This window comes from Sinocyclocheilus anshuiensis, unplaced genomic scaffold (genome assembly GCF_001515605.1).
Source record: "Sinocyclocheilus anshuiensis isolate Anshui unplaced genomic scaffold, SAMN03320099.WGS_v1.1 scaffold44, whole genome shotgun sequence".
NCBI lineage: Eukaryota > Metazoa > Chordata > Actinopteri > Cypriniformes > Cyprinidae > Sinocyclocheilus > Sinocyclocheilus anshuiensis.
This window is the reverse complement of record NW_015555746.1, coordinates 2,714,197-2,732,707: the sequence shown is the minus strand read 5'-3', so window position 1 is coordinate 2,732,707 and position 18,511 is coordinate 2,714,197. Positions and strand designations below refer to the sequence as shown.

Sequence of the window (18,511 nt, the reverse complement as noted above, 5' to 3'; positions counted from 1 at the left end):
TTTTACTCCGAATTGCCGCTATCTGGAAGTGAAAGTAAAATGCGCACGCTGCTTTTACAAGCTATTTAAAAGCCGAGGAAAGCGAGGAAAAGAGGGAACGCCCCTGCCCCCACGGTGATACCGGTATTACCGGTGTTGTCACACGTCGATTAACCGGTGGGAAAATTTCCTCATCGTCACAACCCTAATGTGATCGTTAGACAAAAAAAAGGTCTTCTGATTTTTTGAGAAATGTATTTACTGACAGTAACAAAGATCTCACCTGGTGCACACAAATGTTACACTTGTCACAAAAGACCATGTCATTGCCCTCCTCGCTGTCGGGTGAGCGACATACATCACAGATGACATCCTCATCGTACTCTATTCCCAACCCTTCCTCAGTCTCGATGGCGTGGTTCATGTTGTCATGGCACTGTCTCTCCAATGCCTCCATCACCCGCTCCATCGTCAACTCATTCACTGGCCCGTCACCTGAATGTAACATCCAAAATGTGCTTTATCCCCTGAAGCACGTCATAAGACCAAATCTTATAGGGAAGCATTTCTTCTCACTTACCCATAATCCCAAATTCTGTATTGAGCCGCTGAAGCCAGTATAGGTCCATATCGTCCAGGTCATATCTACACATAGCTTCTGCCAGCTCCTTGAAGTTAACGTAACCCGTCTCCGTAGAGTCCTGACTCCAGCTCTGAATATATTTCCTTGGTTTGGTGAAGAGGACCTCCTTTGGCTTCTCTGCTATTATCCTACACACAAAAACCCCAACTTCAGTCACATGCAAGATGGTACATGTCCGAAAACCTGCTTTTATTCAAAGTGACATACCTCACAGAGGGCTGAGGGATAGTGTCTGGACTAGCGAGTACTTGTACACCCTTTTCCCATTCCTGCTTCCATGTGTCCGCCAACAGGTAATAATCGTCAGGAGAAATATGATGAGAGTCTGGAAGCTTCATGGCACTGATCAAGTCTTTTCTGAACACCTACAAGGGAGAAATAACCTTAATGAGTGATACAACCAATTTTATTGTAGAAATACCTCATTCATAGGGCTGGTGGTAAAAACGAGGAGGTGTTTTCCATTGCGCTTACCTCTGCTGGTTTCTTCTGAGCAGAGGCGGGGGTGCCTGGTTTGCTTCCATACTTGTTAGAGGAAAAGGATGTCGAGGGACCTTTATGATACAAAAACGGAGTGAGCCAAGAATAAACATCTTTGTTCTGTATGAATCTTACAAGTAGATTGAGAATTTTTAAGGCTCATTTTACTTACTCTCATTGTCTGAACTGTCACTGCTGCTTGAAGTCCTGAGTCGTTTCATCCTCACATATCCTGCAGTGAAAGTCAGGGAAGTACAGCTTTAATACATCTTCAACTAAACAATGTTCCGCGTAAATCCATTTAGGTACAATGCTTTCACCTACACTGAAACAACAAAGCTGTTTTCACATAACAGACGAAAAATAAATATCAAAAAGCAGTGGTTTGCAAGTACTAGTAGCCAGTGTTGGGCAGTAACGCATTAATTACTTAATAGAAAATAGAAATATCTAAACAGAAAATATCTGAAACAAATAAATTGTTATACATCTATTGCACAAAAGCAGCAAGAACTAATATAAAATAAAAACGATTAACAGGCGCAAGCTTAGGCAGAGTTTCTATTTAGGCTATAACACGTGTTTGTTGCGTTGAGCAATGTTGATTTCTGGAATGCAATGGCCAGTCAGGAGTGCAGTGCTAAAATGTACGTGCTCACGAATCTTCTCATTATAACACACGAATTGTAGACATTATGAAAGATTCATCACGCATATATTCATTGTGTTATAACAGAGCTTTGTGGGATTGCGATGAACTGAGATGTCATCTTTTTAGAGATTATAAAAGCAGCGCTATTTGCTGGTATTCTGTCATCCCAAACCATGTACGCAGCAGCCTATGCTTGCTCTAGTTAAAAATAACAGTGTTTTGTGAATGTTGATGCTTTAATAACAAATATTTATCGGGAGCGTTTATGCTGGGATTTCATGTACATTTCATGGATGTCGCCACAGAAAAAAAGTAACGTAACTAGTAATGTAACTAATTACTTTACACAAAACTTACTATTTCATGTAAATTTAATGGATGTACAGAAAACATTAACGTAACTAGTAATGTTACTAATTACTTTTGAAATAAAGTAATCAGAACAGTAACTTGATTACTTTTAAAAGGAGTAATCAGTAATTTAATTACATTTTCAGAGTAACTTGCCCAACACTGTTAGTAGCTAAATAGTAGTAGTTTGCTAAATAGTACTAGTTAATGCTAGTAAGTTAGTAATTCACTTTGGCTTATACTAGACTCAGGCAGTTGAAAAGTTTGGGGTTGTTAAGATTTATTAATGTTTTGGCTACATTTATTTGATCAAAAATATGGTAAAAACAGTAATATTGTGAAATATATATATATATATATATATATATATATATATTCAATTTCATTAATTATATTAAACCTATTTTCTATTTTAATCATTTTAAAAACAAAATTTATTCCTATGGTGGAAAGACTGGATTTTTTTTTATCATCCATTACTCCAGATCCTTCGGAAATCATTTTAATATGCTGAAACGGATACATTTAAAGTACAGCATTTATTTGAAATAGTATGACAAAACATTTCTGCATCCTTTCTGAATAATGTATTAATTTCTTTAAAAAAAAAAAATCCTACTGACCCAATACCTTTGAATGGTAGTGTAAATATTGCTCTTTATTACCATGCATTGGTATTTTGTGGCATATCAAAGAAAATAATATAAATCCAAGAAAATAATATAATTCTACTTTGCATTTACTCAAAAAAGAACATTTTTATATAGATTTTTTGGATAGTTGTTAAAATAGGTACTTACTATTGACCAATGTGACCCTGGACCACAAAACCAGTCTTAAGTCGCTTGGGTATATTTGTAGCAATAGCCAAAAATACATGGGTCAAAATTATTGATTTTTCTTTTATGCCAAAACTCATTAGGATATTATGTAAAAATCATGTTCCGTGAAAATATTTTGTAAATTTCTTATCGTAAATATAACAAAACTTAATTTTTGACTAGTAATATGCATTGCTAAGAGCTTCATTTGGACAACTTTATAGGCCATTTTCTCAATATTTAGATTTTTAGCACCCTCAGATTCCAGATATGCAAATAGTTGTATCTCTGCCAAATATATACTCTGCTTGTTTATTCAGCTTTCAGATGATGTATAAATCTCAATTTCGAAAAATTTACCCTTATGACTGGTTTTGTTGACCAGGGTCACATAAGATTATTACAGATTTATATTGCATATCATTACTAAATAGCAATGTGGCATTATAAATTTGATGGGTTTTTACATGTTCAAAGGTAAATTAAAGTACCATGCAAATATGACACATGAACATGGTAATCATTCAGTACCCTGAAATAAATGTTATTACCATAGAGGGCAGCTTTAATGAATTTCCTTTCACGGAGCAGTTTTTCGCTACGGTTTTCCTCCACTGTGCTGCTTCTGCCTCTTGCTCATGCCTGAAAACAAAGAACAAGACTTGAGAAGTGAACACATACGGTTCACAATTTGAATGAAAATGTAAGAGTACTAGGTAAGGTAAGAGTACTGATAGACAGCCAGCAAAGCACAGCCTGCACTGTGATTTATTATGCTCCAATACCTGACTGAGAGGCCTCCTTAAATAAATATTAACCAAGCTCACTAGGAGCAATTGCAGCCAAACCACACATATGAAACTATGTATGTACAGACACATCTTAAAAGGACAACTTATAAGCAAGGCAAATTATTACAAGTGAGGATATTTCTGTTTAGATTAATTCACTCACTCACTACCAATTCAAACAATTGATGCATGTAATTTCTGTCCACAGACAACTATTGGACAACCACTGAATTGTGTTTGAGAAGCGGTTGCCTATTTTGTCCAAACACTTCACTTGGTTAACATAATTCTAGTGTAATCCTTTATTATCAAACTGGTATGGATCACTAGTACCGTACAAAACAAGTATTTTATAAATGAGATAAACGCTATAATTTAAGCTTTAGACTCCATGCTCATTATGACTGCTGCGCACTGCAAAGTCTCCAGACTAAGTAAACAGAAAAAGCACTCAGTGTGCCTCTTCAATGCTCCATGAAGGACTCTTGACGTGGATCTAAAGCCACATGTGACAGTAACAGACTGGCTTTCAAACCCACAGAGGAACATCTGCTTCTGACGCACACACTCTCCCATTCGCATAGTGTGAATGTTTTAAAAAGGAAGCACTTGTGAGACTGAAAAGGTTGGTGTGACTTGCTCACCACATTCTTAATTAGGAGTTGGGCCGTATCTATCATAATATTAAAGAATTAGTATTGTAGTGTCACAGAAATGTTGCACCAAATCCACTTAAAATGAGTCAGCATTGTGTGATTGACTCCTATCTGTAAATAAGACTGTTAATCAAGACCAATTAAGAACGTAATAGAGGGCTTTTCTCAAATTTGCAAGGTTTTAAGTCAAACTACAAATTTGCTGAAATGGGAGGCTATCTGATCTGGGTGGCCTTGCTTTGTGGTACAAAATGACACGGTCCTAAAACCAACCCCCACTCCTACTGCGCCATGGTAAAGCACAATGCTCTGCCCAGACAGACCACCCCACACCCCAACACTAACAGATCAGCGGCTGCTGAGAGCTACTTCACCCCCACACCCACCTCACATTGGCCTAGTGTGCCAACAACCCATCCCATTTACTGACTCTATTAGAGATGTACTGCACAAATCATCTTCTCTTTTACGTTGAACTGACCATTAAGAATTATACAGATGAAAGTAGTGGTGTTCCGCTAGTGAACAAATCATTTAGTAGATGTTGCTTGCTGTTGACTTCCATGCACTGACTTTTATTTTTCCTTCATTTCCTGCTTTCAAAGACTGACTGCACTGTGAACCAACAGTTTGAGTACAGACAGAGAAATATTTCATGGACCTGCTGAAAGCATATGTCTCTTCACTAAACAAATGGGTATTATGAGACTGGGAGCAACACTAAACAAAATATCTCTGCATGAACAAAATTAACTAGGGAATCTTGTTTGTGAACGATATTAACAAATTGGGAGATTTTATTTGTGAATGAGAAACTGCTGATGGACCGGCCAAGAAAGGATATTTCATTTGTATTGAAAGGATATTTTCATTTGTTCATTTTGTCATTTGAGTCAACAATAAAATTATGATGCTACTTTCTTAAAAATAAGGGTTCCTTTTTTTTTTTTTAGAAGAACATGGGTTCCACAAAGACCCTTTCAGAGAACAGTTCTTAAAAGAACAATTTGTTTTCTTAAGGCGCTTTCACGTTAACAAAATATTGGCAATATTTTACAGGCAAAAAGGTCTGATGTCTTTTGTCAAAGTTTAATGATTTATCATAGCACATCTCCCAAAGAAATCTCTTTTATACCAAGTAGCTTTCTGTTGGTCAACAGAGTGAATCCAGCTGACTCTCCGGAACCTGTTGTAACATCAGCATGGAGAAATCTTTCACTGGATTTCACACACTAAAATTTGCTGAACAACAGTAAATGTGACTCCTTTAAAGTGTGGAGAGCATTTTGATAAATCTAAAGAACCTTTTTACCCATTGAACCATATATACCAATTGATTTTAAGAGTGAAAGATAGTGAAACCCTTGATTATTTTTTGTAGTTTTTGTCTGTAATTTGATAAAAGTCCAGCTCAAAAGTTAACAAGAAAAGAGCTTTGTTGTATATGCATAACAATGACACCTACATAGATGTTCACTGAACGATTGTATAAACAAATATTTTAGTGAAATTATTCAAAAGACTCGATTCACTGAAAGCAAAATTCCTCCATCTAGTGCCCAAACTACTTCACCTCGGCACCTAACTCACATTGGCCTAGTGTACTAGCAAACCTTTATTTACTGACTATTAGACGCACTATATAACTGACCTATGCAAAGTTACGCAAACCCCAACATTTGTTAATAAGTATCTTAAATGTTTACAATTTATTAAAGTCAAATTAACCATACACTAAAAGCATGCAGATTAACGCCAGCGGCCAGGGATTTCGCGGGAGGCAGTGGGGGGGGAACGGAAGCTCGAGAAGGGCATTCCCGCATTCCAACAACAGTACTTCCGCTCCAAACTTCGTCGCACTGTGCTCCTACTGCTTCAGAATTACAACTAGTCATACTGTTTTCGTGTCATTTATTAATTTGCTTTTTACAAAATGCTCGCCGTTTTATACACTTATGCATTCTGTCGGTTGAATCATTCATTGCGCTAATGATTTAGCATTTGTGTTATTTACCAAACGAGGAAGATTTCACAAAACAAAGTGGTTTCATTACACGGTTCATATTCATAACATAAAAATTGGGCGACAAAATCCAGCGAATAAATATAGAAGTGTAATTATGCAACAACCCAGTGCTCATTCACCAAATGCACATCGCCTCTTTGCAAGCATGATGCAACGAAAAGAATCGTTTAACGAGCCCTTGTGTTGTTATGTTTCCCACTCAGTCATTATTCCCATGCTGGCTGAACAGATCAACTCTGCAAGTCCACACAGCTAAATAAAGAACGGAAGGGTAAACACAGCAATGCTTTACCGTAAAGTCTCACTAAACAGCACTACTGTGTCTGTGTGTGAGCATGCTGGCGTCCTCCATTGCTGTATGCGCGAGGGTTTCTCACGGCCTTGGCGCCAAACTCGAGTTGGGATATTGAACCCCCTCCAGTCCCTACAATACCTTCTCCTGTTATAATAACACGTCCTGTGGCTATATAACAACATTCTGTGCGTGATCGCAAACTTTAACGCGAGGATAATGTTATCGCTGCTACCAATATTGTCCCAGTTGCCTAATATGAACGTAAAACCCTGCTCGTAAGGGATCTGTAGGAAGCAGCAGGCCTGGATAACTGGCACACTGAGCCCCGTTTGAAGACACGAGCAGTATTGTTCGTGCTGCACCCTTACCTCTCATCCAAAAATCCAGCGTTTCCGCACGATCGCACAAAGCGATAGACTCCGCAAGGCCGCCTTCAAGTCAGCAGTCCAGAGATGCGGCAAATAATCGTATTTTCGTTGTTTTTTTCCTTTTCTGTCCCACTGTCAATATCCCAAAAGCAGAAATCACCCTCTCACCACGACACAACAGCCGCTATTGTACCACCAGACCGCTAGGTCCCAAACTCCGCCCTGTTCATGGCCCTACTGAGCGCCAGTGGAAACTGGAGTATTTAGCATACTTCTTTTCAGTGGTAGTTAAATATCCTTTAGTTGCCACTATGGAGGGCTGTGATGTAGGTTAGTTAATTATTACGTTTTATAGTAAATGGGCCATTCTACAGAATTGGTGCAAACTGCTGTCCCACAACCAAAAAACACATTTAAAAAGCATGCAAGTATTCAAATCTTAGATGTTTACTAAGATTCTTCTATTATCTATTGAAACCCACAATATTTAAAATATTAGTGAGCTTAATATTTATACCGTCATCATTTATTGGGTACTTTCAATTGGGAGGATGGCTGTCCCAAACCCTAACCCCTAAATTTCAACTTATGATAAAGATGTTGAAATCATTTTTTTTTTTTTTCCCCACTGTTCTTCATTCTTTTAAAAAGTGAAGTTCAAAAAAAATATATATTAATTTTATATTTTCTTTGTAAATTATGAAACAAAAAAAAATGTGTCCGGGCATTTTCATGTCACTACCGAAACTATGTTTTAGTCCATTGGCTGAGACTGATTTTAACCCATTTATGGTCAGAAAATATTTATGTCACTCTCTCTCATAGCTACATGGTGAGTACATAGGTCCCATAATTTTGAGGTAAATGTGTTCAAAATCTGAAAAATCTGTGTGTAACTTTATGGAACGTCACTTTCGAGCACCTTTTTCTTTTTCTCTCTTTTTTAAGCACACTTTTTTGGGAGTTATTCCATAATATTTAGTTTTTATATGTGTACCACTGTTGAGAACTGTGCTAGCTAACCATGTGCTGATTAGCATCTTTGAGCTAGGTTCAAAAGTATCTAAAATTGTCACTACTGAAACATTACGCTGAGTTTCGGTAGTGACAAAAGGGAACACATAATCCTCAAATTTGGGGAAAATAAACAATTTTAGTCCAGTTATGCAAATTTTTTGTATTTTAGTATGTTTTAGTATAAGTTAAAATTCTGTAATGTGATGTGGTCCCTACCAAAGAGACACTACCGAAAATGTGCAGTCACTACCAAAACATGTCAAATTTTTGTTAAAAATAAAGTATATTAAATTATCAGCTAAGATGTTATGATAGTTTTTGGTTCAATGTGGGGGAAGTAAACAAAATATTAGTACAGTTATGCATTTTTTTTTTTGTATTTTAGTATGCTTTAGTAGTCTTTTAGTATGTGAGTTAAAATGATGTAATGTGATGTGGTCGCTACCAAAGCATTACTGTCACTACCGAAAATGTGCGGTCACTACCGAAACATGGGATGTTTTGTCAAAAATAACTAAGATGTTATGATAGTGTTTGGTTCAATGTATATTCAAACTAATGAATCCTTAACTTTGAAATCAGTATGATCAACTTTATGCCTTTTACAAAGAAAAACTGGATTCAAAATACAACAAATCTCATAAATTACACTTGAAATATTGTTAAAAATGTAATTGCTATCGATTTACCTCTGAACAAATTTTATAAAATAGCAAAAATATATATTTACAATGTAGATGTAAGCAAAATCTTAATAGGATTTGTACATAATATACATTATACTTATGAATAAAATAAGGTCTGTGACAAAGGTCATATGACGAATATAAATTTTACTCGCAAGAATTACAACTTCTTCAGGGATGTGTTTTTGAGCTTGACAAATCAGACAACCACTGTAGTTCTTATTTAGCAACTTGTGTAATTTACAGTGGGTACGGAAAGTATTCAGACCCCCTTCAATTTCACTCTTTGTTAGAAATTGAAGGGGGTCTGAATACTTTCCGTACCCACTGTATGTTGTAGAAAACATCTACAAAGTCTAAGTAATCCTTACCACATAACCAAGTCAAATTAGCCTTCCAGGTTGGCCTTCAAACTGTTGTCATGTTTCTGACATTATGTAACACTACTTAACCAGATTTTATAGTAACTCGCAATCTCTTTCTGTAATCAAACATGTACTCAACTCACAAAACTATTTGCACCAGTTGATATTCGTCTTAATACATTAGTGTAGTAAGATGCAGCCTATCTTTGTGTCTATTTGCAGATAAAAAGATGACACATAACTTTTGACTAAAATGAATGTATTGACAAATCACAGCTTATATTTAACGCTACAAAATTGTCTCGTACAAATAAGAACCATTTAGAAATAAAAAAGCACACTGTGATTCTCTCAAATGTACAAACATTTTTTGGTCACAGGAAAGTTGTGCTCGCTAAAACGTTCCTACAAAAATAGAGCAGTGTTAAGGAGACAACTAAAGCTCCTTTTAGTAGTACATTCAACGTATCAGATGGAACTTTTTACATTATTATTAGAACAGTGTTACCTTAAAAACTTATATGGAGGACTAATGTTATTTGTTTACATTTAAAAAAAATACTGAAAAAAACAGTAAATACAAAGTCAAAAGCCATGCTAACAAGAAAAGAAATTAAACACATGGCTATATGAGTAAATATATATTTCTGTTAAATATATAAAAAAAAAACTGATTCAACAATTCATGTTTTCTGGCATTTGACAAATACTTTTTACAGCTATCTATTATACACAAACTAAATGACTATACAATATGTACTGAAAACATGTATACAAGCAAAGGGGAATAAAACAATTTCAAGCTATACATTTAGGGAAAAAACTATTCAATAAATATCTATATAATCAAATTAATTATTTTCAGCATAAGTGATAGATTGTCCACAGTAATGTTTGATTAGAAGTTCCAGTTCTTGATTTTGTTCTCTATCTAAAGGCACTTGCCTTCATGATTGGTAACAAATACCCTCACTGACTATATGCCTGTTTCATTGGCATGAAAATGTTACATTTTTAGATCACAGAGCAAATCTGTCTGTTAAAATAGTGGTTATAAACCCCTAAAAGTGTTGAGATATCAGTGGCTTCGCATATGTAATTCCAATTCACTGAAATGACAAAACTGACAAAACCAAACAAATATAAACCCACATTAATTTGAGGTGCTCCTCTGCGCCAGTTTCACAGTCCCATCTGCATGTCAGCAAAGTTGAAAAAGTTGTCGACATCACGCGAGGATGTATTTTTGCTCTCAGAAACAAACAGCTGCAGGAAAAGCAGCAGATAGCATGAAAAGCGTTAGATGATCAGAGCAAATCCTCAAGAGATAGACTTGAGAAGTAATAGCTTCCTCTTATATTTACCTTAGTTCCATTGAACACTTCATTGGCAATGGATCGACACGCCTCCACCACACCATCTCCATTCAGCTCGAGAGCTACCACTGGACCTGCAGGAACACAGATCAGTTATAAGAGACATATATATTTGCCTGTACATGTTCTTACGTGGTATAACACAATGCATTACGGCACCTTTGGTGATCCACTCAGTGAGGCTTTCTGCGTTATTCTGGAACACTCTGTTCACATCCTCAAGGCGCATGGAAACCTCTTTGGTCTGAATGAGGACAAAGCCTTTGGTGGTCACCTACATTTAGGTGGATACAAAAAATGAATGTCACAAAATGAAAGGATTTTGCAAATCAGCTTGGTTATGCATTTGTGAACAGACTGGAGTTTGTGTGTGTTTTTTTTTAAATTGAGAACCATAAAAATAAAACTAAATGATCACCACTATAAAGTTATTAATTTCGACGTAAAGTCAGTAACAAAAAAGGTGAAATGCATGATACTTTGTCTGTTTCGGTTTCTTCCTCACAATTTCGCTTTGACAAATCCATACATTGCAGAGGGCAAGGATAGTTAGGTAAAAAATATTGCTGTAGTTTAAAGCCATGTGAAATCAACATTACTTTTTTTATTGCACATTTGTTGTGTTAATGTGAATGATTCATGTGAATGATGTGCTATGATATTAATGTTTCCTGTTTTACCTTTCTAAAATGATTTTACAGTATCTTCTGTATATTCTACAGTAGTACTTCATGGATGTAAATGTTTTTAATAATGAGTTGATATCTAAACAAAATGCAGGAATGAACACCAAATCAGTGGTTCTTTCAGGTACACAATTATTATTATCATTTTCCTTGCATTCTGCATAAAAGGGTTTCATATTTATAACATTTGGATTCATGGCAAGAAGCCGCAGAGGAAATTCATTTGAATTGGATTTGTTAACTATGGCTGAAGCTATTATACTGTGAATTGTCAAATCAGACCCTTACAACTACGCAGCAGAGCCCTTCCTGTTTAGCCCATCCTGCTTTTGGTAACAAAATAATAGAACAAACAATAAAGGTGCCTACAACCGAAGATATTTTCAGACAGTCAGTCACTTCCTTAACTTCTGCAAGTAAGCCTTTTTTTGGAGTCAAAAGGTTAATCATATGCAGGCAACATCTGTAGCGGAAAAAATAGATAAATGTTACAAATTTAAAGGGGTCATATGATGCGATTTCAAGTTTTCCTTTCTCTTTGGAGTGTAACAAGCTGTTCGTGAATAGATAAGATCCCTAAAGTTGCAAAGACTAAAGTCTCAAACCCAAAGAGATATTCTTTATAAAAGTTAAGACTCGTCCACGCCCTCCTAAAACGGCTCGTTCTAACACGCCCCCAACATGTCTACGTTGCTGTGTGGGAAGATTTGCATAACACTGCCCAAATGTTTACGCAAAGAAAGAAGGCGTAACTTTGATTCTTGCTGTAGTATTGTTGTTGCCGCCGCCGCCATGACATGGAGATGCTGTGTTTTTCGTTGTGAAAGCGAAACTACTTACCTTAAACCGCATAAACACATTTCATTACACCAAATACACAAAATAATGTTCTTTTTTAGCAACGTCATATGACCCCTTTAAGTGAAGTGGGAAATAGTATACATCCCTATATATTATTAATAGTATACATTTTCTATTTATATAGATGGAGTGACTGAAGAAAGCTGATTTCATTTCCCAATTAACATGAAAAACTTGCTGTGAACAACGTTTTCCAATTAGACGCTAAACTGAATAATAAACACACGGCTTTTCTTTAGAAATGCCACATTAGGAAATATTGACTCATTCTGAATAACTTTCCTGGTTGAGAAACCTCAAGCTTGTAACAAATAAGTTTGAAAGATGAACAAAAATGCTACACATGATGTCAGTTTCTGGATCGCCCATTGTAGCAACCATGAATGACAATTCTACAGCATCAACTCTATCAAATGAGTTCTAACCTCATCAATAAGCTTGCGTGCGTTAGCAGTGGTGTAGTCTCCAGCGAAAAAGACAAACAGGCAGGACTCTTCGCTCTCGGTACGGCGCCCTCCTTTGGTCATGGGCACTATGCTCCGACTTGCTTCAGTAGAGATTCTCACAGACTTGAATTCTGACTCAGGATCTGGTAGAGGCATATACTCCAGGAAAACAGCACCTTCTGGTAGGAGACTCCAATTGGTTTCTCCAGAAACAGGTGTGAAGTCATGAATATTGCTCCAGTTGTTGTTAAAGATGCTGAGGCCTGCATCTTTAAAGTGGAAAGCCAGCTCGGGGTAGTAGTACTGGTAGCAGCCAAACTTCATGCCTGTTGAAGACTCAATGATGGGTTGGGTGGCGCAGCACAAAAAGACATCCATTTTCTTGCAGTCTCTGGTGCGGAACTGCTGGCAGGCCACCACACACTTGATATCTTTGCAGTCTCTGAAGAACACGCTGCCTTTGACCGGACCTAACATAATACGGCAGTTCACGCAGTCGTCAATGGTAATAATCGCCGAATGGTCGAATACGTAGATGTTACAGTTCTCACAGTCCTGAATGACAAACTGCTGGCCATTGAGTTTGCCTGGCAACCGGCCCACTGTCTCATTCTTGAGGCCTGTCAGCATGAAGTCTTTGGGGTCAACCTGCAAAAAAAAAAAAAAGTGCAAACATATTAATAAATGGAGAACTTATAAAAGCAATAAAACCATTATCAGCTATCTTTGCTCTCTGGTTCCCCTCACACTCTTGTAACAGGACGTTCCCTCCCTCAAAATGTGTATTTATTAGTTAGAGACATTATGCTTTTGTCTAAAAAAAAGCTAATTCTGTTGTAGTTAAATATACTTTAAAACAAACCCTAAGTATTAACACTATAAAGCCTACTGTATCATATTTGATACAATAATTTCTAAGACCTCTAAATTATCAGCATGACCAAAACTTAGCTAAAAAACTCTGTTGTACACAATATTCTACATGCCTTTTTCCCTCTGATTGATAGTTCACACTTTTTAGCAAGTACAAGATATAATTTTTTAGTAATATTCTTAAATTCCATCAGGTTGTGGTACATGTCTTTTTGCTTTCAAATTTTTAATGATTTTTATAATGAAACATGAGAATAGCTTTTGTATTGTTATTAATGTTTCAAGATGAACATATGAGGGACTGCAGCAACTTTGTTTACTTGATTATCAATACATCAAATTTAGAAAAACTTGTTAAAATGTAAGTATCAACAACAGGCTTCTGAGGAACATTTTGTTTATCTTAATTGTATTGCATTGCATTTTATGTTTCATTATATTATATGCCCACTAAAATTTAAACTACAGAGCTCTGAACATAAATATAAGCATCTTAGTAATAATCTTGATCTTACTAAGACATATTATTGGGAGATAGGGTGACAACTAATATTTATATGCATTTCATGTAAGTATTCTGTTATCTTGTTATAAAATTCTTGTTGATTTACATTACAAGCTATCAGAATTTCATCTTAATTTTTGGCCACATAAATAACAACATCTGCACCCAATTGCATAATTTTGCTAGTTTGGGCTTCCAAATAAAATGTTTCCTCCCCTCCTCCTTGAGCTCCATATTTTCGCTATACTATATGAGCCATAAAAGCCTGATGTATCAAATACGATACAAAACATAAAACACATCTGCAACCTTTTTGAGATTTTCCTTGTAAATTTTATATAGTTCAATAAACTAAAAAAAAACAAAAAAAAACCATCTATTATTTTATATGTCAGGCTTTACAAGGTTACACTTCAACAGCAAACTCATTCTGCATTGTTTGAGACACAAATGATACATCAAATCATGCAGCATGTTGCAAATAAATGTTCATCAGGCAGAAGATAAAACACAAAATGGAAACAACAACATAGGTTTAAACTGAAGAAGGCACCTGTTCTGTATCTGGGGAAAGACTATTACAGAAATCAAGAGCTCTTTTGACTTGGGCCAGTATGTAACCACCTAACAACCACTTAAAACACCCTAACAATCACAGAGCAACACCCTGGCAACCCTTACAAAAAAGAACTCTTGAGTTTACAGAATTTAAGTAATGTGATTAAATGGAAGTAGCAACAAATCTTTTCTACTGTATTGTGACATATATCAGAGAGTAGAGGATTATAGAAAACATGTAAGGCGGGGGCTTGTTCTATGCATCGGCTGTCATTCTAATAAAATCTATATCATGTATTTAGAAAACATATAATGCGAATTTTCAATTCAAGCCAAAATGTAACCACAGACCCAAAACAGCTATAGAAAACTCCCCAAGGAACCCATTGTTTTAAACTACTAATTCCCAGTCAGGTTTTAGGACTAAAAACTGAACAGAGCTATCAAGTTTGAGTAGTTTTATATAAATACTATATGTGACCCAAGTTTTGATATATTTATGGTTGGAAATTTACAAAATATCTTCATGGAGCATGATCTTTACTTAATATCCTAATGATTTTTGGCATAAAAGAAAAATGGATCATTTCGACCCATACAATGTATTGTTGGCTTTTGCTATAAACATACCCGTGCTACTTATGACTGGTTTTGTGGTTCAGGGTCACATATAAAAATATTTTAAAATGTATCTTGTGGGGCCAATTGGAAGTTTCATGAGGCCCTCTAGTGGGCCTTGACCCCTGCCGGCTGAGAACTACTAGTCTAATCCAGGGGTTTTCAACCTTTTAGGACATGCGCTCCCCCAGGTTGGTCTAATTTCACTCGCGTCTTACTTTATTAACATTAACATAAAAGCAAATATCCATTAAAGCTATTTAAGCAGCGAACAATTTTTCTTTTGCTCTTTCTGATTAACATTATTTACATAAGAAATGCACGTTATGCTGATGTACATTTGATATTTTCTTTACTGTTTACATTCACTTAAAACAACCGACTGTGCTTACAAGGATACTTGTCAAGACAGCCATTGGTATTCACCTGCTGTCTAAGAAGGCTATCTGTGCACTTCAGGTGTGTGAGCGGTGCTCATAGAAACGCTCTATCACAGCGCGTGAGTACAGCACTGAGATGTCTTGGGCTTAAATGGCTTAAAATTGCTTTAATGTTTAAACTGATAAGACTTAAAATACGTGAGAATGAAAAACTTTCTCGAGGAAGCAGCACTGGCCTGATCGTTAAGATAGTTTTGGGGGGCTAAGGTGACAGATAGGGGGGCTGAAACCCACCTAAAAAGGGTTTAGAACCGCCCCTGGTATAGCGTGCGTAATTATACTGAAACATAAATATATAAGTGGATGGCTAAAGATTTGTTAACTCATATTCATAAATTCTCACGGGAACGTCTCTGAATTAACTGATGCTCGCGCCCCCCTTGACAGGTGCTGGCGCCCCCCTGGTCTAATCTATTTGATCAGACACTGCCTTTGACAGACCATAAGAGAAAACTCCAACTGACAAACTGTTGGACAGTGACTTGTCTCGTGAATTCACTGCCTTTCAATCTGCACTTGAAAGCATCGACCAGGGCAATATTTAAACATAAAAGATTTAAACTTCCGGACATTTAAATGCTCTCAAAGTTTTGTAATGGAGGAGCAGACAGACACTCCCACCCTTACTACTCACTCTCTTCCTCCCTCTGATACAGTGTCACACATGTTGATGGCGACACCACTTATGTGCTAATCCTTAACAGCGTTATCTGGGCAAGCGCCAGGCAAACAAGTTACTTGCCCTGACTTTAAGCCGATAATAAGCTCTGTCTATAATTTACCATAGCATTTGAAAACCTATAACCGCCCGCTGAGAGACACTCTTATCGATGGTCAGTCGAAGGCAACAGAAGAAAACACTCAGAAACACTACACAAGAGGGGCCAAACCCATCGCTAGCGTGTTGTGAACTGCATAAAATGGGCTTAACAATGCGAATTGAGCTAACGCACATACATAACAACAGCTATTTCTGACGGACGCTGGTTGGAGTTCATTCTGTATCATTCCTAAAGCAATTACGCAACATAATACACTGTGTAGTACAGTCTAGTACACAAAAACGGGTTATAATGCAGCGTCGTACCTTTTCTCGTTTGTCCCAGCTGTATTGCTTGGGAGCCTCCTGGTTGCTGTCGCTGCCCAGCGCAGTGTTGTTGGTTTCTGGGAGGTCATTGCCCGTAGCGCTCCCGTCCCCATCGGTCAAAGCAGAGTCTTTTTTAGGAGATTTTCTCCGCGATTTTTTGGAGAAGAAGCACCCCATTTATGGACGATCAGTCGTGCGATATGTCAGCGCGCCCCTCCTGTTGTAAATGCAACGCGTTTCTGAAATAGTCTCGATCAGCCGCAGTAGCGCTGCTTCTCTCTCGCCCTCCCCAGAAAGTAATCAAGAACACGCAACCTGTGCGCTTCCCGTTTCCTTGACCCTCGAGTCAGCCAATCACTACCGCGCACCGCGTTACTAGGAAACAGCGAATCAAAGCTGAGCAGTATCTACGCAGTCTATCGAAGTAGGAGGTGGGGGATGATGTTACTAATATTTGACCCCTGCCATATGCAAATAAAGCATTTTGTTCGCGTTGTGTAAACTCATCTTGGCATGTGAATAATTAATATGAATTATAATATTTGTGCACTCGGATTACACTGTTAGATGTTTGTATTTTTGTATATAGCCTATACATATGTGTGGATCAGCATGTCCCATTATTGGTGTAAGATGACCTTCTTTTGTGTAAGCTGTTTTGCTCTTACTGGCGACCTTTTAAAAAATGCAAAAAAATAAATAAAAGGCAAATACAACTTATCACTTCATGACAACCTGTTCATCAAATGTGTCAGTTTGTGCTTCTAAATAAATAACACTCAAGTACATACATTCTAAACATTTTTAGGTATTGCCACTGATTTCTTTATTTATTTATTTATTTTTAAGAAAGATAAGTAACATTGCAGCTCACTGAGTGAATTGTACAGAAATGCAGTAAGGCCAAATGTTTTTTTCTGTGTGTGTGTGTGTGTTTTATACCATTTTCATTGAGGAATTGTACGTTACATAATTAGCACTCATTTTAAACAAATAATGTTACTTGGAAAATAAAATGTATGTGGAAGAAGTACAGATTTCAGTTTCTCGCTTATGTGTTATGTGTTTGCCAAGAAAACTGAAAGATGTCAGTTAAAAGCTTTTATGTAAACCAATCAACTTTTTTCACAGATTTTTTTTTTTTCTGTGAAATGTGGTTTGACAGAGCAAAATTGCAATCTCACTTAAAAGATAAACATAAAAAAGTATTTTGGGCTTTATGGTGTGTGTGACTCATCACTTACATATAAATTTGTATTCAATATAGGCCTACATGTGACATACACAGCAAACACATTAGTATTGCACTTGGCTGTTCAACTGTTGTGTAAGCAACATACATAAAATGTTCTTTGGTAAACTGCATGCATGAACTCATCTGTGTGATGGAACATGTCACCTGATAACAAATGATAATTACTGATAATTAAATAAATAGCATTGATAATAAATAAGCAGACTTTCAGGAAGCACAGAAAGAAAGCTTTCAGAACTGATTATCAAAAAGTTGCTGTCTAAAGCACTGTGACAAAATTCTGGAAACTTTTTCTAAACTGACCTACTTGCAAATTCTTGTGTAAAAAGTGTAAACGATATTTGAATCTCAAATGTGTGATTATTTTTGGGTAATATATTCATTACTGTACTACAAATGATGTTGCTAAAAATAACATTATTTTGTGTATTTGGTGTAATGAAATGTGTTTATGTGGTTTAAGGTTAAAAAAACATTATTTTCCACACACTGTACATTATTGTTTCTCCTCTATGCCTCGCCTTTCTGAATTTTGCTGGCTCTGATTGACCAGCTATCCAGTGCATTGTGATTGGCCGGATACCTCAAGCGTGTGTCGGAAATGTTACGCCCCTCACCATACTGTGATGCCGTCTCCCGGCACGACCAGACAAAACCAATAAAACCCATTACAAAC

At 36.6% G+C, this 18,511-nt stretch overlaps 2 protein-coding genes across 3 annotated transcripts in view; both read right to left on the bottom strand.

Annotated features, from left to right (window-relative positions):
- Positions 1–7,380, bottom strand: part of LOC107673568 (protein Jade-3) — a 14,868-nt gene extending 7,488 nt beyond the window's left edge. The window contains exons 1-7 of one of the 2 annotated variants that reach the window (XM_016467195.1): positions 7,063–7,380; positions 3,478–3,568; positions 1,275–1,334; positions 1,097–1,176; positions 830–987; positions 560–750; positions 263–474 (exon numbers count right to left, since the gene is read on the bottom strand). In XM_016467195.1, the coding sequence (XP_016322681.1) occupies positions 263–474; positions 560–750; positions 830–987; positions 1,097–1,176; positions 1,275–1,323 (690 nt within the window). In that variant the 5' untranslated portion in view covers positions 1,324–1,334; positions 3,478–3,568; positions 7,063–7,380. Of the gene's footprint in view, positions 1–262; positions 475–559; positions 751–829; positions 988–1,096; positions 1,177–1,274; positions 1,335–3,477; positions 3,569–6,691; positions 6,832–7,062 lie in introns of those variants that run through there. The other variant, XM_016467196.1, reaches the window with a different exon arrangement.
- A 2,427-nt stretch (positions 7,381–9,807) lies between these two features.
- LOC107673570 (protein XRP2-like) lies at positions 9,808–16,917 on the bottom strand. Its single transcript, XM_016467197.1, has 5 exons — positions 16,581–16,917; positions 12,479–13,147; positions 10,666–10,780; positions 10,495–10,580; positions 9,808–10,396 (listed from the first exon to the last, which is right to left on the bottom strand). Exons 1-5 carry the CDS (start codon positions 16,755–16,757, stop codon positions 10,313–10,315), a joined length of 1,131 nt encoding a protein of 376 aa, XP_016322683.1. The 5' UTR covers positions 16,758–16,917; the 3' UTR covers positions 9,808–10,312.
- Positions 16,918–18,511: the final 1,594 nt, after the last annotated feature.

Coding starts and splice junctions, on each gene's coding strand:
- LOC107673570 (XM_016467197.1), bottom strand. CDS start 16,757: ATGGGGTGCTTCTTCTCCAAAAAATCGCGGAGAAAATCTCCTAAAAAA. Junction 10,781..12,478: donor CACGCAAGCTTATTGATGAG/GTTAGAACTCAT, acceptor ACCTAAATGTAG/GTGACCACCAAAGGCTTTGT. Junction 10,397..10,494: donor AAGTGTTCAATGGAACTAAG/GTAAATATAAGA, acceptor CTTTTCCTGCAG/CTGTTTGTTTCTGAGAGCAA.